Here is a 23,435-nt window from a genome sequence, read left to right on the forward strand (position 1 = left end):
TATTAGATTTGGGGCACCTATTATGTACCAGGCATTTATTATTTTTTAAATACAATAAGGCTTATAATGAAAAATAGCAGCCCTCTGCCCTACCGCTCACCACCCTGGATTACCTACTACTCCTAGAGGGAAAACTTCTGATCCACTTACCTGTTTCTCTGGTAGTTACCTTCATAGTCTTAAATAATAATAAGCATATACAACTATTCTTTTATTTTTTCAGATTCATATAATTACTTATTGACTTTCAACTATGTAACATGACAAGGCAGCCCTCTTTCAACTCCTCCCCCAGCCACATAGAAACACACACACGTGGTACCCACATATGCAAACACATACACACTCTTCTTCTCTCCATCATCCCAGGATAGTTGTAACACAACTGCTAGTTCAATAAATACTGTGCTTACATTATTATAGTGATGTAATTCTCAATTCCTTTCCTTTAAAACATGACTTTTTTCCTAGAGTTAAAATGATCTCATTTTTAAAAGCTTGCTTATTATTATTATTTAACTGTTTCTCTGACTTAAACATCTCAAAACTTCCTACCAGAGGTGTAAAACCTCCTTGCAGTATGTTTGGTAGATGACATCATGTCATCTATCAATTTCATGTTTTTCTCAGTGATCTCTCTCCTGTAACCCCTGTACCTGTCCACCTCTAGACCAGCTGCTTCCAGGCTACTGTGGACCTGTCACCCTGGAGTGTCCCCTCACTATTATTCTGTGGCTACGTCCTGTACTGGACTACCTGTTTTCTGATTGACTTTCTAGATTCACTCTCTCATTTTGAAGGAGCACACCCTCCGTTAGCTTTTGAAAAAGAAAGCACAGGAAGTACATTGAGACTTCATAGGTATGAAAATATTATTATTCTGCCCTCACACTTGGTTGATGGTTTCACTGGGTATAGAAGTCTAGGTTTAAATCATTTCCCTTTAGAATTTTAAATGCATTGCTCAATTATCTTAGAGCTTCCAGTGTTGCTGGTGAAAAGTCCAATGTCATCTGACTCCCACTTCTTAGCGGGTAACATGCTCCTTCTCTCTGAAAGCTTCTAGATTTTCCCTTCCTGGTGTTCTGAAATTTCACACTGTTATGGCTTAGACAAGCCTTTTTGCTTTGGGTGGTATCTTTTTGATGTGCACACAATAAACTTTTACTAATTACTACTTCAGTGATTCACTGGTTTTACTTTGGCTATTTCTGAAACTTTGACAGCATTCTACTATATTTAAATGAACCTGGGCAAAACTTACTTGATTTTTCCTTCCTTACTCATTAGTTAATAGAGTGGAGTTTTCGGCTGAGACATTGTTTTCCCTGGGTATACATTCATTCTTTACAAATAGTGATAATTTAATACCCTTTTGTACAATAGACGTGCCACTTTTTTCCTTTTATATCTTATTGTGCTGGTCAGTTGTGGTCCACAAGATATGTTTCAAATGTTTAACACATGCACGTAGAGCACACACACGTCTGTCATTCTGAATGTCTAGAATGGCATATACATTCTGCTATTTTTCTTAGTTAGCAGGCTTTATAGACAGATAAACAGCTCTGATTCTTAGTTCAAAGAGGACTATTGCTGAGCAAAGGTTAACTAACCACTCTGCACTCTTCTCTCAGACCCCTTTCTTATTTGGATTATACGTTAAATTTCAACTTTCTGACATCTTCCTAGTTCCCAACTGTAGCTTCACAAGGAGACCTACTATGACCATGTTATTTTAAACTGTAAAACACCCCCTCTCCCTCAAATCCCCATCCTCCTTTACCTCTCCTATTTTTTCCATAGCATTTATCACTAGCTAACATATTGTATAATTTACTTAATTTTACTTAATTGTGATTTTTCATGATTTTGACTGCTTGCCTCACTGGAATGTGAGCTCTGTGAGAGTGGCGATCTTTGTTTTGTTCACTGGGTTTTCCTAGGTACTTAGAGCCGTGCCTGACATATAGAGGACCTTGTAAATATTGACTGAAAGAAGAAATGCATACATGAATACTGCAGTGGCAGTTGGCAGTTCCTGACTCTTCCTGTTGCTTGAAGTCTAACCAATAGCCAACTTTACTTTGGTTTCTAAGGGTACATTCTAGTGTGTGTGCATGCAGAGGGGCAGACAATATTAAATACAGAATAGGGTATGTAGGCTTTTAAGTGCCAAAGAGGAAACGAAATGGGAAGGGATAAAAAAACGTTGCAGGGGGAGAGAGGTTGAAAGTTTAGATGGAGGGAGGAGGTCAGGGCAAAGATGAATTTACAGTGAAGATTTGAAGTATGTAGGCTGCAAACTATGTGGATATCTGGGGAAAGAATATCCCAGGCCAAAGGAACAGCCAGTACAGAGATGCTGACATCAGGTCACGTCTGATGTCTTTGGAGGGAAAGCAAGTGGTCCGGTGTGGCTGGATCACAGAGAAGGATGGGGAGAGAGTAGAAAACAAGGCCAGAAAGGTATGTGGAGGGGAGGTGGCCGGATCACGTAAGGACTCAAAGATCATAAAACTGACTTCAGTTTTACCCCATGTGAGGTAGACATGCACTGGAATTGTCTGCAGAGAGGAGTGACGTGAGCTGGCCTACAGTTAGCAGGATGTTCTTGCTGCTGTGTTGATAGTGGACTGCACAGCAGCATGAGCAGAAGTGGCAACACCAGTGAGGAAGCCACCATGATCACCTGGGTGAGAGATGCTGGTGGTTTGGACCAGAGTGGCTGTAGTGGGGGTGGTACAAAGAACTGTATTCCAGAGATATTTTGAAGATGAAGCCAGTAGGATTTGCCAATGGACTGAGTGTAGGGTGTAAAAGAAATACAGAAATACAAGACAGCATCGTGGTTTTTGAGTTGAGAAACTGGAACAATGAAGTTAGCATTAACCGAGGCGAGGAAGAAAGAGAGGAGCAGGTGGCAGGGGAAGGGTGGGAATGTGGTCAGGGTGGGGGGGGTGTTTGTCTGAGATGCCTGCCAGTCTTGTCAATACACAGTTAGCCCATGAGTCTGGAACTAAAGGGAGAAGTCCAGACTGGAGATAAGTCATAGTTATTGATGGATTTAACACCATAGAATTGGATATGATCCCCTATGGAGTGAAAGCAGATAGAAAAGAAAGAAGCCCAAGGACTGAGCCTGGGGCATCATCAAATATTTAGAGGGTAAGATGATGAAATGAGGCAGCCATATAAACTGAGACGGAAAGCTCAGCAGTGGAGGAGGAATGTGGTGCCCTAGAAGCCAAGGAAGGAGAGGTAGCCAAGGTGTCAGATGTAAGAGGGCACTTAATATGACCCTTGAGAAATTACCTTCGGGGTTAGCAATATGAAATGTTATGGGTTAAATTGTGTCCCCCCAAAAAGAGATGTTGAAGTCTAACCCCCAGGACCTTAGAATGTGACCTTATTTGGAAATAGGGCCTTTATAGATGTAATCAAGTTAAAATGAGGTCATTAGAGTAGGCCTTAATCCAAAATGACTGACATCCTTATAAAAAGAGGGAAGTCTGGACACAGAGACAGACAAGCACACAGTGAGGTCATCACATGAAGACTGGTCTTAATGCTGCCTCAGGCCAAGGATCAACCAGAAGCTAGGAGAGAGGCCTTCCCCAGCGCCATCAGAGGAAGCGTGGCCCTGCTGACACCTTGATTTTAGAATTCTGCTGTTTAAGCCACCCAGTTTGTGATACTTTATCACTGCAGCCCTAGGAAACTAATACATGGAGGTCATTGGCAATCATGAGAAGAGACATTACAATGGAATGACAAGGACCTAATTGAAGTGGGATCCAAAGGGAATAAAAGGGGGAAAATTGAAAACAGTGTGTAGAGTCAACATGTAAGGAGTTTTCCTACAAAGGGAAGGAGAGAAACAGGGTGAAAGGCAGAGAAGCAAATGGCCTGAGAAAGGTGGGGTTTTTTGGTTTGTTTGTTTGTTTTAATGGGAGAAATAATTGTATGTCTGATGCTAATGGGATGATTCATTAGCGAGAGCAGGGGAGGCTCTCTGGAGCTCTGTCCTTGATTAGCAGAAAGAGGATGCACAGATGGACATACTGCCTTTGGCTGGACAAGAGGACAGGCCACTCATGGGTGACAGGAGAGGACGTGGAAGTTGATACAAGCACAGGTGCAGGGAGCTGACAGTCTTTTCACATCCTCCAAGTTCTCCGTGAAGCAAAGGCGTCAGCTGAGAGCGAGGATATGGAAAGTGTGGGACGCTGGCAGAGAGAGGAGAAAATGAAACAGCAACTCCAGAGTGAGGGACAGAGAGAAACTGTTCATAGTGATGATTCTTTTCATATACTATTTTTTTAATTTTATTTTTTGTCCGTGCCACACGGCATGTGGGATCTTAGTTCCCGACCAGGGATGGAACCCTCATCCCCTTAACTGAAGGCATGGAGTCTTAACCACTGGACTGTCAGAGAAGTCCCCTTCATATACTATTGAAACTGATTTGCTCCTCTTGCATTTAGAATTTTCTCATCTAAATTTATGAAAAAAATTGATCTAATTTTCTTTTGGTGGGGGTCCATGTGTCAAGTTCTGGTGTTAATAAAAACAGAGACAGAAACAATAACGATGATTACTGAGCACCTATCATGTATCAGGCCCTGGTAAAGCATTTCTTCTAACTATCTAATTTAGTCATCTTGGCAAGAAGGACATGAAAGATTGGCTCCACTGTGTAGATGAGGCAAGTGAAGCTGGGGCTGAGGGCAGGACAGTGACAGGGCCAAGGCTTACAGCTAGTAAGCAGGGTTGGGATTCAAACCAAAGTCGGAGACTTCAAGATCAATACTTGAACCAGCAATGTATGCCAACTTTATCAACTAGCTTTTCATCTTACTCTACGTTCTGGAACAGATGATATAAAAATAAGAACAATCTGTTCTTCGAAAATTGCAAAAACCTCACCAGGAAAAACCATCAGTTATAAAGATGCCATATTTAAAGCATAAAAAATAAGGAGAGAATGGCTTGTTGGTGGAATAAACATCTTATTTCCATTCATGTCTGCCTGTTTCTACTTAAAACTAGGAAGCCTTCAATTTAATCAATATTTGTAGGAACTCGTCTGAGCCATTACTCTGTCAATCTAGCTCACCACAATGTTCTGTCTCCTACCATTTCTGCCTCCCCAAATATTGTGGAATTGTCTTCTTTATTTCCACAGCCATTGCCCTAGGCAAGGCTGCCATCCTGTTAGTCCAATGACTGTAATACCTTTCAAAAGTGGTTCTCCCCCACTCTCCTTTCTGTGCCCCTTGTACTCATTTTGTACACAGAAGCCAGAGGGATTTATTTTTAAAATACTCTGTGTATTTACTGTTTTATAACAGAATGCTGCCCCACATAGGATATATTGCCAAATATTCAGCTATACAAAATAGTGCATGATGCCTAACTACAAATGGAAAACATAATTTAAAAAAAATAAACACTTAAACACAATATAGGATTCTGCAAAAAGGCATTATTCCAGGTTGTTTTTAATTTTCTTGGGCCTGTCTTTCCCCTTTATGTCTTCAGTGGAATGTGATTATTTTCCACACCACTGCTCCCAACCCCAAACCTGAAATTTAATATATGGAATCTTTAATTCCAGTGAGTCTATAAGAGAGCACAACAGGCCCCATTTTCTAGTGCTTTCCTTAGCAGAGGAGAATGAGATAAGTACGAACACCTTGACATACCTGTTGTCTTACTGATCTTTTCTCTCTAAGCCTATATTAAACACTCCATAAATATTTGTTGGACAGTATTAAATGAATATGACATTTGGTATTTTGTAGGAATAATCTAAAATTTTTTAATCAATAAACTAGAGGCTTCAATAGAGTACATCCATATTAAATTATGCAATCATAGATTTTCTTAAAATGTGGTTTTTGATTTTTTTTCTCTAAGGTACTGAGTTTTTCATTCTTGACAGCTGATTTCAATACCTTCCCTCATCAAGTATTTTTCCATTCATCTAAAAAAGTCAATTTTCTCTAAGTTTACCTTGAAGCATGACCAAAGACTGTCGAAGGCGGCTGTTTTCTTTCCGGATGTTTGTTAGTTTTTGTTTCAGGCCTCTTATTTTTGTGCACAGTTCCTCCTTCGACAATTCTGCTAGAGGCTCTTCATCCTCACTGGAGCTCTCACCGGGCAGAAAGGCATTTCCCGAATATGGGTCTCTCTAAAATACAAGGCAGGCACAACAAAAGCATCAAGGGAGCTCTCGTGGTTTATCCTGTGTTCCGGATGCTGCTGGGACTTAATTAGACCTACAGGCTCCTGCTCTTCCAGGAGGCGAGTGATCTAGCCTCAGCTTGGTCCTCCACTATCCAGGGGAACTCAGAATAAAAGAGGACATCAAAGTTTCATGCACACATCTCTTTCAAAACAGTAATCAGGATTCTGACTTTCGGCCTAACTTCACGAAAAACACAAAGTAGAAAAATAGTATAACAGAGTAGAATCAACCAGGCCACCATTCAGATCTTTGTAACTCATCTACGTCCTCCATTTCTCTCCCGACACCTCATCCACAGCCTCTCTGTTGAGACTATGCCATGAGGCTAATTTGGGGGTTGATTCCATCAGAGAAAGGAGAAAGATTTACCCAGAACAAAGCACTGATGTCTACCTTTTAGTTTAAAAAATATTTTTTAAGGACAGCAGGACAATAGTCCGAAAACATATGCATTTGAGTCGTAAAACCCAGGCTTTGTTGAGGCAGAAAAGAATTTTCTCCAATTACTAAGCTGGCCTTTATATTTATATTAATCCAAATCTGGAAAATTGGAGCACAGAGTGAAATTTATAAAGATCCGAATCTAGAAGCCTGGAGTATGATGTTTATAAAAATAAACTTTAGAGTAGAAGAGATAAAGGCACATGTACACCAGAACACAACATTGTGAATCAACTATACTCCAATAAAAATTTTGAAAATAGAGATCAAGAAAGTTCCTGCTGAATAGGAAGCGAAGAGACCTCCTGGGGCCTGGCTGAGGAGCAGGAGGAATTCGGAACAGGAAGAACAGAAGGTCAGATTCCAGTGTCTGCTCTTCCTGCCCCGACCTTTGTGGGGAAGCGAGGTGGATCCAGGGGTCAGGGTAGATGATAGAAACATCCAGATGAATGAGGGGCAGTCCCAGGGCAGAAGGGCCGGCTCCGTGCTTCTCAGCACATCATGAATGCCCTAAAGGGGCCCCAAGTCCAGCAACATCAGGGCAACACGGCACCTTCTGGGCCACAGATCAGAAATGGACAAAATTGGTGTCTGGACAAATGGACCAGAGACAGTGTCCAGACTCCCCAGAGCTCATGCAAAGCAGCTGGAGAATCCGGAGGATCCCTGTGTCCTGGTCAGGAACTGGGTAAGTGCTGGGGGAACCGGTGAACAGAGAGGCTACAGGGTGCCAGAACCTTACAGAAGTTGGCAGCGGGTCCCAGCACAGCAAACATCAGCAGATGGTGCCAACAGAACCCCCTGGGAGCTGGAAGGAATGCTGTGCCTCAGCAGTAACAGTACTGGACACTAAGGAAACAGGCAGAAAACTTAGAGCCTGGGCAGAAGACCAGCTGTCCCTCCCCAGAGGCTGGATGATATGTAAGACTCCTCAAAACTTGAAACACTTCCCAGGAAAAAAACAGGAAAGGGAGGAGAGTGAGAAGCTAGTCTCCATTGAGACTTAAACCCTGAAGTGACTGAAACTATACCAATACCTCAAAGGGATTTTAAACACCAGAACACTCTAACTGGGCTTCCTTGGTGGTGCAGTGGTTAAGAATCCTCCTGCCAATGCAGGTTCGAGCCCTGGTTTGGGAAGATCCCACATGCCGCAGAGCAACTAAGTCCCTGCGCCACAACTACCGAGCCTGCGCTCTAGAGCCCGCTAGCGACAACTACTGAAGCCCGTGCGCCTAGCCTGTGCTCTGCAACAAGAGAAGCCACCGCCATGAGAAGCCCGCACGCCACAACGAAGCGTAGCCCCCTCTCCCAGCAACCAGAGATAAGCCCGTGCGCAGCAACGAAGACCCAACACAGCCAAAAATAAAATTAAAATTAAAAAAAAAGAACACTCTGTAATTCACTGTCAATGGACAAGTTCAAGCTTTTTTTTTCTCCCCCTTTTCTTATCTACCAGGGATGGAGAATTGAAAGCCAGATGAGATCAGTTATAGAAAATACAATTATATTTTTGTATGATCAGCAATGTATACATTCAACCTCACTCCTTATTTTATAAGTATACCAATCTATGTATGTATACATATTTCATTATTCCACGTGTGTATGACATATATAATATATATAATGGTAATGAAAATTACTATTGTCCTATGTTGGCAAGTAGCTAAAGTACTCATGCTAGATATATAAATCTTTAATTAAAAAACTGATGCATTTGGTTAAAAGGAAATGAGGCTTCCCTGGTGGCGCAGTGGTTGAGAGCCCGCCTGCCAGTGCAGGGGACACGGGTTCGTGCCCCGGTCCAGGAAGATCCCACATGCCGCAGAGCGGCTGGGCCCGTGAGCCATGGCCGTGGAGCCTGCGCGTCCAGAGCCTGTGCTCCGCAATGGGAGAGGCCACAACAGCGCGAGGCCCACATACCGCAAAAAAAAAAAAAAAAAAAAAAAGGAAATGAAATGAAATATTTATTTAAATAACTGAAGGATGCCTACTGAGATCATAGTTCTATGCAGAGTATTGAGAAAAAATAGAATATATGGTCTAGTTCTTGCAGGAATTTCCCACAAGAGAGAAATGAAATCAAGCATAAATCCATTTATAAGCATCATTGGAAGACAAAGTTAATAGACAATAGATTGGGATAAGATATTTGCAAAATCTAAAACCACATGAAACTAATTTCTACAGTAGATATGGTATATGTGCCAATCAATAAGAATAGAACGGGAACCCACCAGAACAGACTAAGAAACCAACAGAAACTATAAAAACTCAATAGAGAAAAGGACAGTGGCAGAGACCGCTGGCTATCACCAGGTATTTGTTCTCCCATTCTTCTACAGTAATAGGTTTTTAGCTCAGCAGGTAGGTGTCAGCTAGATTACATTTCCCAGACTCCCGGACGGCTCAGTGTGGCTATGTGACTAAGCTTCCGCCAGTCAAATAGGAGTAGAAACAATGTGTACCACTACTGGGTCATGACCTTAGGAGGAATGGGCTGGCCTTCTCCTGCCTGAATTCTATTTTTGTTGGCAGAGAGGAAGGCATGCAGGTGGGAGCTGGAGTAGTCACCTTGACCCAGGGACAGAGGCTGTGTGTTCAGGAAGGTAAATGAACAAGATAAGACGGAGCCTCAACATTTTGGCACTGCTACAGCAACTAGGACTGCTCTTTCTATTATGTGAAAGGGAAATAAACTTCCATCTTTATACGCCACTGTGATATTTGGGTCTTTGTTACAGCCTTTGCAACATGCATCTTAACTAATGCAGATTTTGATACCTAGAAGCTGGATACCCAAAACTTGACATAGGTTTGAATTACTTAGAGCTCAGGTTATGGTCAAAAAGAGCAAAGGTATAACATGCTGGAAGGTTGTTGACTCTTGTTAGACCTTGGTGATGACACATTTGGTAAAACTGTCACCTGCAATGCCTTGGAAGGCACACCATGTGCTTATTGAGACTGGAAAAAGAATGTCTGTGTGTATGAGTGACTTCTTGTCAGTGCTAGCTAGTTTGCAGAAATGGAAGGCTTTCTCCTTCCGTCTGCATTTAGAATGTAGCATGCAAATTTAAACTGAGTCCAGTCATGTTAAATCTCCAAGGTTTGAAAAAAATGAATGACGTCTACATCTAAATTGTAAGAGATAAGAAAAAAAGCCTGTGAACTCAAGGCTTTCTCAAGAGCTTCTCTTTAAGTGTTCTCTGCCAGACACTGAAATCCATCCCAATGGTAAGCCTCAGCTTCAGTGCATTATCTTCAAGCTTTTTGTTTCATATGGCAATTAAGTCACTGCCAAAAGTTGGAGAGAAAAGAGGCTGAGCAGCCGTAATAATAGAGGAGAGGTTTCAGGCTTATTTATGACCAAATAAGATCTCTGGCTGTAGTTACTTGCAATGAAACCAAACAGAAAGAAATAGTTTGGAAAGCTATTAAGTTTTTGAGAAACACAAATTGCAAAAGAAACCATACTACTGGCCTGCTAGAGCAGGTGACTATTTTGCCCTCAAGGAACCACTGGACAACCCCCCACCACCCAAAACCTGCACCAGCAAATTGAAACAAGATATCATTTTCTCCCATCAATTGCCAAATATATGAAATAAGGACATAAATGCTAAGTGTTGGCAGGGAAGCACAACATGGAACCCCTTATGCACTGCTGCTGGGCATGTGGACTGATGTGGACATTCTGGAAAGCAATTTCATTGTCATATCAAAGCCATTACTCACCCTTCTAAGTGTTTATTCCAGAGACATTCTCACGCTGTTTCTTAAATGGACATGTATGCGGACATTTATTTTGTCATTGTTTGTAGTACCAAGATGCTGGAGGAAATCTAGGTTTTCATCATTGGAGGAAAGGACAAGTAAAATGATGCTATGCTTTGTTAGACGCAACGTATCGTATATAATAGCAATATAGATGTTAAAAACGGTGCTGATTGAAAAGCCAAACAGATTGAGCTATATATTATGATACCAATGTACTACTAAATGATGTGTGAAATGATGGAGCCATAAGGTTGTACAGTGCAGCGTGCTTTGTAAACAGACAAAACATGGATATGGAAACAAGCCATATCCATGCTAGGGGACAGTGGGTGATGATGTACAAAAGAGAAAGTTCTTTATATACTAATGGAAAGATTCTCAGAATACATTAAGTAAAAAAGCAAAGTACAAAGCAGCCTATCTAGTAAGTTACTTTTTGTGCAAAAGAGGGGATAAGAATATCTATATTCATATTTGCTTTATTTGAACAAAGAAACACTGGGAGGATAAACAAGAAAGCCATAAAGTGGTTACATGTGGTAGGGGGCCAGGAGGCAGGAACAGGGCGAGTGGGGCAGCTGTGTGGGAGACTTTTCACACACAGATATATAATTTTTAGGCTTTTGATTTTTTTATTACTCAAAAAAGCTTCATTTTAAATTTAGCTTTCTGACTCTGTGCTTGTGCCTTCAACACTTCCACAAGGATTTTCTGCCCCTCCATAGGAAAGCATATGTGACCGGTCACAGACATGCTTAGCAGACATGGACCCACCATAGGCCCGGCTGACATGTTGTTTCGTTTCAGGAAACCTCATAAGAACTTTAGGTCTCACAGCAACAACTTCTCAAAGTCGGCCTGGGCACATTCCACATGCAGATTTTGGTGCTTTCCCAACCTTCTGGGTTTAAGAGTAAACAATTCTATTGCCAGGGGTTCGGGACAGCCTCGTTTTGTCAGAGGCTGTGTTGTGGGGCAGCCTAGGATGTGTGGCATGCCAGATGCGGGACCGTCTCAGTGCCTCCAGACACTATCCCCGGAGAGTAAAATATATTCTAAACCATGAGAATGTACAGTATGTATTTTAAAAATTAAACGAAAATACATGCACATAAGCACTCCATGTATTACAAAGACACACAAATAAAAAATAAAGGATAAACAGGTGGATAGTTTGTCCAAAGTGTAAGAGGAGAATGGGAGTGGGGAATTCAGATCAAAAAGGAATAAATGAATAAATACAAATAAGAAAGGGGCCCGGGCCAAACCTGTGATGAGGATGGGCTGCAAACTGGAGTCAAAAAAAAAAAAAAAAAAAAAAGCAATAAATTTTAGAAGAGGTGTTCCAATTTCTCCAGTGGTTTGGGGAGGAAAAAAATATTTTCTGACAGTTTGCTGATCTTTAATGTCCCAGGAGATCAAGTAACGTTTGAACAATGTATAGTTGGCCACACTTTAATAGAAGCTGGTAAAATGGCTTGTGAATACGTTTCTAATTCAACTTGTTTAACATTAAAAAGAGAACACGAAATTTTATTCCTTCAGTTGAATAAAGAATTAAAGGGAAGAATCTATTAATGCAAGAGGGGGAAATGCACTAATAAATTGTGAAAGGAATTATGGAATTATGGCAGAGCAAGGGAAGAAAGTACCACCACAACAGCAGCACACCAACCTGCCCTTTATCCAGGTCACTGTTCGCATTCTCTGAGTCCATCGTCTCCGTCCTTTTCCTCTTTCCTTTTCTAAGAGCTTGGGTATTGGTAATTTCCTCTGTTTGCAAGATCTTCTGCATTTTCTCAGTTAGTTACCAAAGGTTTTCTGAAATTGTAGGAGGAAGGAATGCCCATGAGATGGTTCTACTCTGGATGTAGTCCAAAAGTTAATGTTTTTCCTTAAAATGAAAAACAAACAAAAGGATCCATAATATGTTTACAACTGTATGTTTCATAAAGGGACTAGCCACTCAAGTAAATTATTTTACTTAATACTTTCTGTCATTCCTTCTCCCACTGGCTAATTTAGGACACACTTTCACTTGGTTCAAAATCATGAGGATATCATGTTTCCAGAACGTGGGATACAGGAAGTTGTCATTTATAAAATCAAATGGCATAAATTTTTTCCATCTTTTCAAGTTTTTTCTTGTCAATCAGTTATGAGGAGTCTAAAAAACAAAGTAGAAACCTTGTAAAATTATGCAAATGATTTGAGGACTGAAGTTATATAACTTTAGGAAAAAGACATTAATAATAGCAGATCTAGGGACTTCCCTGGTGGTCCAGTGGTAAAGAATCTGCCTTCCAATGCAGGGGATGCGGGTTCGATCCCTGGTCAGGGAACTCAGATCCCACATGCTGCGGGTCAACTAAGCCCGCACACCACAACTACTGAGCTCACGCACCTCAACTAGAGAGCCTGCGTGCCACAAACTACAGAGCCCACGAGCCCTGGAGCCTGTGCACCACAACTAGAGAAGAGAAAACCTGCTCGCCACAACTAGAGAGAAGCCCACCTGCCTCAATGAAGAGCCCGCGCACCTCAACGGAGATCCCGCAGGCCTCATTGAAGATCCTGCGTACCGCAACTAAGAGCCAACGCAGCCAAAGATAAATAAAATAAATAAGTGAAAATAATAAATAAATCTTTAACAATAATAATAGCCGATCTCATCAGGACCAAAAATATTCCAAGGGAGATCAGTAAGAATGGCCTAGAAATTTGTTCTGTTTTTTTCCTGAAAAGTCTAAAGTTTTGAGATGGAAGATTTTCTTTGGTGTAAACTTAAGAGTAGCACCATAAAGAATGCAAAAAAATCTCAAAGGCAACAATGCATTTCATTAAAATTTTCAGGTAGAATCATTTTTTCAAAACCTGATAAAACAGATGATAGTTTTTAGGTTTAATAGTTTTGAAATGACCAAATCTAGCTTTTGCTGTGTATGGATGATTCAACACTTTTGGTCATAGCATTTTTTTTTTAATATTTATTTATCTGCCTGTGCCGGGTCTTAGTTGCAACACGCAGGATCTTCCTTGCTGCCTGTGGGATCTTCACTGTGGCATGTGGGATCTAGTTCCCTGACCAGGGATTGAACCCAGGCCCGCTGCATTGGGAGCATGGAGTCTTAGCCACTGGACCACGAGGGAAGTCCCTGTAGCATCCTTATTACTTGCATATGTTGGTTTGTTTTCATGAAAAGATATTTAATTATAAACAATAAAACTTTACAGAAGAGACTAGCTTAAAGGGAGTTCGACAAATATGTGGATTGTTGAGTAGAAGGTAACTATACTCTTTACCAAATTACACCAAGTAATCCTTTTAGAAAATATGGTTCTTTTACCTATTTTAAGAGAAATTCTTTATTCTCTACTCCAAGCATAAAATTATATTTAGTCTTTCCAAGATTGCTTGTTGTGACTTTTTGAAAACTTACTTTATGTTTTCAAATACATGAATAGTGCTTCAGCTAACACATGGGACTGGACTGTAATATCTAACTCACAAATATCAGAGATCTTACTTAGTATCAAGCTTTATTAATAATTTCAAAGATACAAGCAATCAAAAGGCACAGGCAGAATGGGGAGGTCTAGGACATCCTGGCTTTATAGGTTCTTCCTTCTAGAACAAGAGGTGAGGCCTCTAACTGAGGTTTGGGGGTCACCTCACACAGTGGGTGTGTTTAAGTCGTGACACTTCTCCATTTTATACCTAAGAGTTGTACTGCTTGCGTGACCTTCTCTAGGGAATTATAAGTCCATAGATCCTAGGTATGTTTGCCATAGGCAATTTTAAATCAAGGATACACAGTTAAGAGCATTCCATAGACAAAAACTCCACTTGTAGCAAATATCAATCATCTGTTTACTCAGAGCAAGGTCAACACACATTTTCTGTGAAGCGTCAGATAGTACATATTTTAGGCTTTGCAGGACAAAGGGCAAAATCAAGGATATTATGTAGGTACTTATAAGCAAGAAGAAAATAAATCTTCACAAACGTTTTATTCGTAAAATTGAAACTATACTACTAATAATTGAGTATAACTTTTTGTCAGACAGGCCTAAAAATGAGACTGGAACTAAAAAAGATATCTTGTTTAATTAGGGTTCAAAGTGTTCCCTACCATCAGAATTAATGGCAAATGCTCACTTGCCAATGCCGACCCATTATGAAATTTTATGAATTTTGTGACCTTGGGTTAGGCAATGATTTCATACATATGACAACAAAAACGTTATTTTCACAAATGATACCATCAAGAAAGTAAAGACAACTTACACAATGGAAGGAAATACATGAAAATAGATCTCACAAGGGACATGAATACAAGATATATAAAGAACTCTTACAACACAATAATAAAAAGACAAATGCCCGAGTTTTTTAAATGGACAAAGGATTTAAACAGACATCACTTCAAAGAAGATATATAAATAGCAAATAAGCACAGGAAAAGAGGCTTAGTATCATTAATCACTACATAAATGCTCATAAAAACTACAGTGAGAGGCCTCTTCATATGCACGAAGATGACTATAATCAAAAAAGACAGAAAACAAAAAGTTTTGGTAAAGACGTGGAGAAATTGGAAGCCTTATATCTTGCTGGTGGGATTGTAAAATAGTGCAGGCATTTTGGAAAAGTCTGGCAGCTCTAAAAGTTAACTATTACATCATCATATGACACATCAACTTCATTCTTACGTATATACCCAAGAGAAGCGAAAGCATACATCCATACAAAAACCTGTACACAAACCTTCATAGCAGTATTAGCCATAATAGCTAAAAAGTGGAAAAAAACAAATGTCTATCAACTCATGAATAGATAAATAAAATGTGGTGCATCCGTACAGTGAAATACGATTCGGCAATAAGAAGAAATGAAGTTCTGATACATGCCACAACATAAATGAGCCTTGTACAGTAACACAATAATAGCCCCATAGAAAACTAAAAAAAGCATGTGATGTAATTAAAATGAAAACTGCTAAGAAAAATGCATGTAAATGGTGTAAACTATTATTTCAAATTATATACAAGCAGATTATCAAGAATGGATGACAAAGCTGATCTTAAAAGTCCTCTTCTCTATTTTCATATTGTGGACTAGATGGTCCTGGTAAAGAACATTTGAAAATATACAGTAATATATTTAAAACTTATATTTAAAGCATACTTTAACCAGCAGTAGAGAAAACAACAAAGAAGTCAGAGAAAATGAGAAAACACAGTTCCACAGGATAAGAGAGCCCTGGAGCCAAAATTTACTCTGAAAGCATCTACTTCTTTATAGTAGCCTATAGCTTGGATTTCAACCAGCACAGTTTTCAAGGTATAGAAAAGAGCGCTGGGACCTCAAGAGAGGTATGAGGTCAGTTTGAGGAAACTACTCTGAAGTTGAGAAAAGCAACACCCAGATGGTGATACTTTCAGTGTGTGAACTAGGAAAATACCACTCCAAGGAAGGCACTTTGCCTGTCTTACCCCAGGCTGAGTGAAAGAGAAAAAAAATGTGGTACTGGCACAAACAGACTATAGGAAAAGGACAGAGAGCCTAGTAATAAACATATAATGGTCAACTGATCTTCAATAAGGGTGGCAAGAGCACCCAATCTGGAAAGGACAGTCTTTTCAACAATTGGTGCAGGGAAACAAGATGTCCACATGCAAAAGAATGAAGTTGGACTCTTACCTTGTACCACATATTAAAATAAACTCAAAATAGATCAAAGACCTAAAACTATAAAACTCTTAGAATAAAACAGAAGGGGAGATCTTCATGACCTTGGATTTGGCAAAGGTTTCTTAAGTGTGACACCAAAAGCACAGGCAACAAAAGAAAAAAATAAACTGGACTTCATCAAAATTAAAACCTTTTATAAATCAAAGAACAGTATTGAGAGAGAAAAGATAACCCACATAATGGGAAAAAAATGTTTGAAACTCATATATCAGATAAATAACCAGCATATACAAAGAACGCCCATAACGCAAAAAAAAAAACACCCAACTTAAAAATGGGCTATAGACTTGAATAGATATTCCTCCAATGAAAATAAACAAATGGCTAATTTCAAATGAAAAGATGCTCAAAATCATTAGCCATTAAGGAAATGCAAATGAAAAAAACCACGGAGATACCACTTCAAACCCATAAGAATGGCTATTATCAACAAAATGGAAAACAGTAAGTGTTGGCTAGGATATGGAGAAATTGAAAATGCTGTACATTGCTGGTGGGAATGCAAAATGGTGCAGCCACTGTGGAAATGTGCATGATATGTAGACACCACCCGAAACTGAACAGCTGTAGTGCTATAGTCCCCTTCTGGAACATCCCTGAAAGACAGTGGTAAAGGGAAATCTTCCCAGTGCACAGAACTTACAGCAGTGCACTTAGTTGTTTACTTGAAAGGAGAAATAGTTAGATGTGTAATTTTATACTGATTCATGGGCTATGACCAATGAGTGGCTAATGGTAAGGGACATGGAAGGAGTATGTTTGGGAAATTGGGAAATTTGGGGAAGAGGTAGACAGATGTCTCTAAATAGGCAAAACAACAACAACAACAACAACGTGAAGACGTCAACTATATTTCAATTTAAAAAAACTAAAAAAAAAAGTGAAGATATCTGTGTCTTGTGTGAATGCTCATAGGTGACCTCAGCAAAGGAAGATTTTAACGATCAAGTGGATACCATCAGCTTTTCCCGAATCACCCCATCATTGCCCAATGGGCTTATGAACAAGGTGGCTGTGGTGGGAAGGATGGACTTCCACTCACCAAGGCCGCTGCTGAGTGTCCATCTGTCAGCAGCAGAGATCAACACTGAGTTCCCTATGTGGTACCATTCCCCAGGGTGATCAGTCAGCTACCTGGTAACAGGTTGATGCCATTAGACCACTTCCATCATGGCAGTGGAAGTGTATTATTCCTACTGGAATAGACACTCTGGATATGGAACTGGCATCCCTGCATGCAATGCTTCTGCAAAAATTACCATCTGTGGACTTAGAGAATGCCTATCCACTGTCATAATATTCTATACAGCATTGATTCTGATCAAGAAACTCACTTAACAGCAAGAGAAGGGCTACACTGGGCCCACACTTATGGAATTCACTATTCTTAACATGTTCCCCACCATCATGAAGCAGCTGGTTTGACGGAATGATGAAATGGCCTTTTGAAGACTGAGTTACAGTGCCAGCAAGTTGGTAATACCTTGTAGATCTGGAGCAAGGTTTTCCAGAAGACTATACAGTCTAGAACCAGCATCTAATATGTGGTGCTGCTTCTCCCACACATAGAATTCACAGGTCTAGGAATCAAGGGATAGAATGGGAGAGGCACCACTCATTATTACTCCTAGACTCACTAGCAAAATTGTTGCTTTCCGTTCCCGTGGCCTTATGATTTGCTGGCTTAGAGGTCTTAGTTCCAGAGGGAGGAATGCTTTCACATTTATGCCACTGACACAATTATTCCATTGAAATGCAACTTAAGACTGTAGCTGAGTCACTGTGGATGCCACATGCTTCTGAATCAACAAGCAAAGAAGGAGTTACTGTGTTGGCTGGGGTGAGTGATACTGACTACCCAGTGGAAAATAGACTGGTACTCCACAGTGGAGGTAAGAAAGAGTATTTCTGGAATATAGGAGATCCCTTAGGATGTCTCATAGTATTACCATGCCCTGTGATTAAGGTCAATGGAAAACTACAACCCAATCCAGGAAGGACTACTAATAGCTCAGATCCTTCAAGAATGAAGGTTTGGGTCACTCCACCAGTTAAAGAACCACAACCAGCTGAGGTGCTTGCTGAAGGCAGGGGAATACAGATTAGGTAGTGGAAGAAGATAGTTATTAATACCAGCTACAACCTTATGACCAGTTATAGAAAGAGGATTGTAACGGTCATAAGTATTCCCTTATTTTGTTATGAATACGTTTGTGTGTGTGTATGAATGTGAGTGTTGGGGAAATATCTGTTTCCTTCCCTCTCTTATTCCCTCCTCATGTAACATAAAATGTATTGGCCTTACTGTATTTGTTATTCATTTTATATTCATTTTATATCATAGTATTTAAGCTAGGAGAAGTATAAACATCACTCACGGACTTAACCTCATCTTCTGGGGAAGGGGTTAGCACATTTTCAGTTGTGTGCTGGATAACTGTATCACATTAGGCAGAACAATGACCTTGTTATTGTCTTTATTTGGAGATTAAGTATAGTTTAAGGAGATACGGGTGCCCAAGTTGATATGGGTGATGGCTAATTTTATGGCTCAGTTTGACTGGGCCATGGGGTAGTTAACATTAGTTTGATATGTATTTGAAGGTATTTATGCGTGAGATTAACATTTGAATCCATAAACTGGGTAAGGCAGATTACCCTCTCCAATGTGGGTGTGCCTCATCCAATCTATTGAAGGCCTGAACAGAACAAGAGGAGGAGTAAGGGAGAATTCACCCTCTGCCTATCTTCAAGCTGGGACATTGGTCTTTGACTGCCTTTGAACTCATTTTGGGACACCATCAGCTCTACTGCTTCTCAGATTTTCATACTGTAGTTTTACCCTCCCCTCATCACATTTTATGTTGTTGATTTCACAATGTACATCTTTTACCTTGTGTATCATTAACAAATTATTGTAGTTATGATTATTTTTACTACTTTGGTCTTATAACCTTCAAACTAGATGTATAACTGATTTACCCACCATTAAAACATTTGGGTATTCTGAATTTAAGCAGTGGAATTTGTACTTTTATACATTTTACTATTACTGACAAGCATCCTTTCATTTCAGTTCAAAGAAGTTCCTTTAACATTTCTTATAGGCTAATCTAGTGCTTATGAACTCCTTCAACTTTCACTTGTCTGGAAAATTCTTTCTCTCTCTTTCAATTCTGAAGGATAACTTTGCTGGGTATACTTTTTTTTTGGCTGCCAGGAAAGCAAGAGCAAAACATAAATCTATTAGGGCTTCCCTGGTGGCGCAGTGGTTGAGAGTCCACCTGCTGATGCAGGGGACACAGGTTCGTGCCCTGGTCTGGGAAGATCCCACATGCCGCGGAGCGGCTGGGCCCGTGAGCCATGGCCGCTGAGCCTGTGCGTCCGGAGCCTGTGCTCTGCAACGGGAGAGGCCACAATAGTGAGAGGCCCGCGTACCGCAAAAAAAAACAAAACCAAAAAAACCCCATAAATCTATTAATATAATTAACTACATAAAATATGAAAATAAAAAAACTGTATGATCATATCAAGACGTAGGAAAATCACTAAACAATCATTCACGACAAAAATTTTAGCAAAGTACGACTAAAAAGATTTTCTTTAATCTGATGAAGAGAATCTACCAAAAACCATATAGGGAACAACATACTCAGAAGCATTCAAACCTTTTGAAATTCAGACCAATATAAGGATTCCCACTATCACCACTTTTAGTCAATATAATACTTAAGATTACAGCGACAACATAAGGCAAGAAAAGGTTTAAACTATATACGTATTGAAAAGAAAAAAACTAAACTGTTCTTATTCACATATAATCTGAGTATCTACACAGAAAACTCAAAATAATGGGGAGACAAAATATTTCAATTAATAAAGGAAGCCAGCAAGTTTTTCGACTATAAGAGCAATCTGAATATCATCAACACAAAGGCAGAACTCATTGAAACAGACAGCAGAGTGGTGGTTACCAGGGGCTGGGAGTGGGGGAAACAGGAAGATGATGCTTCAAGGGTACAAACTTCCAGTTAGAAGATGAGTAAGTTCTGGGAATGTTACATACAGCACAGTGATCATAGTTAACAGTACTATATCATACACTTAAAAGTTGATAAGAGAGTAAGTCATAAATGTTCTCACCGCAAAAATGAAATGGTAACTGTGTGACGTGATAAAGGTGTGAGCTAAAGCTATGGTGGTAATCATTTTGTAATAAACAAGTATATCAAACCAACATGTGTACTCCTTAAACTTATATAATATCAATCATATCTCAATAAAGTTGGGGAAAACAGCACACAAAGATAGAAAATGCAATTAAAAATATATAAATTGGCTCTAAACTTTATGTGAGAGAGTCAAGAGCCAAGAATAGTCAAGACACTTTTGAAGTACAAAGTAGAAGGAGATTTCCTACAAGACTTATTATAAAGCCATAGTAATTAAGGTAGTGTGCTACTGGTGCAAGGACAAACAAACAAACCAACAGAACAGAAAGAGAATAAAAAGTCCCCATTAGAGAGTAAACTCCACAATGGCAAAAATCTTCTGTTATGTTCACTGACATATTCAATATTTAATTCTTTGGGCTGCTGGAACAAAGTTTCTCTTCCATTATTTTAAGTTAATTTAAATCGCAGGAAAGAAGAAGTACAGAGTTATCAAAGGGAAATAATTGACTCAAAGATAAAACAATGAATACAATTCACATCTCTAGTAAAAAGAATATTTTAAAATACTTCTTATATTAATAAAATATACAAATAATTACCAAGTTTTACCTCAAGCTTTTATATACTTTTCTACTAAAAATAATCATCATTAACATAAACATGTAAAGTACTTAAAACCAGCTAAAGATATAAATAGGGATGGGATTTTGATGAGTATATTTTTTTAATTTTCAGGGTTGTTAGTTCTTCAGCTTAAATTTGCATTTTTTCTCATATTACGTCTGCTAAGTTTTTTTTCCCACATGCAGAAAGCTAGATATTGTCTTAATGGTTTCTGGAAAATAGAAATGAAAGCCACAGTACCTAGCCATAGTCACCTCTTTTTGTTCTGCAATGTATATAATATTTTTAAGTCACTTAAAGACAAAATCCAAGTAATTGGTACTTTTATATATCTTTTGATCCCCCCCCAATTAAACACCTATCTTATTACTCACTGATGCCTTCACTGACTTGTCTTGGGTCTATTCCCAACCAAAAAGGTCTGATGCTCAAATCCTTCACATACTGCCTAGATGCCTATAACAACACCAGTACTGCTGGACCAGCTTCCACTAAAGGTCTTTCAGGAAACGTTCCTGAAAAAGTTGTCCCTCCCCTGGTCTTCTGCAGTAGCTTCATTGCTATAACACACAAGACTCTATTTTAGTTATTATGTAACTTTGATAACTATGGTCACAACAAGTAAGTCCAGAGCATACTTGCTGGACTCCACTTAACCAAGACAGTGGCACAGCCACTTATACTCCATCCTCTCACCCAAACCGGATTGGTTTTATTCAATTCCAGAATCAAATGTTTCAGTGATCACTAGAGCAGCTGACTCTGCAATTCCCTTGTCAAGTGCATAATGAAAGTATGAAATAAGCAAGACTATTCATGAGGTGAAGTTATACTTCTGCACACTTAGAAGAGGATGTGTGCTGAACGAAACCATGGGATACTATTCCAAAAATTCTGCAGAACTTACCACTAAGCCTTTCAGTATTTTTGTGTGCTATGTGTAAGCCTAACACAGTCTAAAATTGGGAGATAGCCTTTACATAGACATTTGTTAAAGTAAAAAGAAAAATCTATTAATAGAAAGTATAGAGTACAACAGAGTAAGAACTAGTTACATTCAAAAAGAGACATGTGGGCTTCCCTGGTGGCGCAGTGGTTGAGAGTCCGCCTGCCGATGCAGGGGACACGAGTTCGTGTCCTGGTCCGGGAAGATCCCACATGCCGCGGAGCACCTGGGCTCGTGAGCCATGGCTGCTGAGCCTGCGCGTCCGGAGCCTGTGCTCCGCAACGGGAGAGGCCACAACAGTGAGAGGCCCACGTACAGCAAAAAAAAAAAAAAAAAAAAAAAAAGAGACATGTACCAAAATGTTCATTGCAGCTCTATTCACAATAGCCCGGAGCTGGAAACAACCTAAGTGTCCATCATCGGATGAATGGATAAAGAAGATGTGGCACATATATACAATGGAACATTACTCAGCCATAAAAAGAAACGAAACTGAGCTATTTGTAATGAGGTGGATAGACCTAGAGTCTGTCATACAGAGTGAAGTAAGTCAGAAAGAGAAAGACAAATACCGTATGCTAACACATATATATGGAATTCAAAAAAAAATGTCATGAAGAACCTAGGGGTAAAACGGGAATAAAGACACAGACCTACTTGAGAATAGACTTGAGGATATGGGGAGGGGGAAGGATAAGCTGTGACAAAGCGAAAGCGAGGCATGGACATATATACACTACCAAACGTAAGGTAGATAGATAGTGGGAAGCAGCCGCAGAGCACAGGGAGATCAGCTCGGTGCTTTGTGACCGCCTGGAGGGGTGGGATGGGGAGGGTGGGAGGGAGGGAGATGCATGAGGGAAGGGATGTGGGAACAGATGTATATGTATGACTGATTCACTTTGTTATAAAGCAGAAACTAATTTAAAAAAATTAAAAAAAAGAACTAGTTACAGAAACATTTCCAAAACACAGAAAACAAATTTTTAAAAATACACACTGAATATTATACAGTCACTATGTGTTTCCAAAAAACAACAAAACTTCATTTCAATAGTTTCTAACCTCAGTTAGAAAAAAATAAAGTTTTTTAAAAAAAGGAAGATGCTAGATATTTGCTATCTTACTCTCTGTTGAACCCCTATTTGACATCTTTAGTTAGTAATTTATGCCTAGATGCTTCCTGAGTATGGTGATACACTTTCAATGTCTCTGGAAATTCTGACACATTATTGTTTATCAGAATCTTTTGCTAACCTCCAGATCCTATGTAAATATATATATATCTGATGATGTATCTACCCACAGACCCATTCTTCATACATCCACTTATCACCAACTGTTGAAATCAACCCCAAATTCTATTTTTTTAAATAATTATAATAGACTTCATTTTTTAAAGCAGTTATAGAAAAAGCGAGTGGAAAGTACAGAGGGTTTTCATATATCCCTTCATCT

At 39.6% G+C, this 23,435-nt stretch overlaps 1 protein-coding gene across 2 annotated transcripts in view; it reads right to left on the minus strand.

The window, feature by feature from the left end:
- LOC308623376 (BEN domain-containing protein 6-like) overlaps positions 1-23,435 on the minus strand; it is a 137,290-nt gene that overhangs the window by 20,316 nt on the left and 93,539 nt on the right. For both annotated transcript variants that reach the window (XM_081245664.1, XM_081245665.1), the window contains exons 2-3: positions 12,153-12,298; positions 6,019-6,196 (exon numbers count right to left, since the gene is read on the minus strand). In XM_081245664.1, the coding sequence (XP_081101790.1) occupies positions 6,019-6,196; positions 12,153-12,272 (298 nt within the window). In that variant the 5' untranslated portion in view covers positions 12,273-12,298. The remainder of the gene's footprint in view (positions 1-6,018; positions 6,197-12,152; positions 12,299-23,435) is intronic.

The sequence above is a fragment of the Mesoplodon bidens genome (genome assembly GCF_964165515.1).
Source record: "Mesoplodon bidens genome assembly, chromosome: 10".
NCBI classification, from domain to species: domain Eukaryota; kingdom Metazoa; phylum Chordata; class Mammalia; order Artiodactyla; family Ziphiidae; genus Mesoplodon; species Mesoplodon bidens.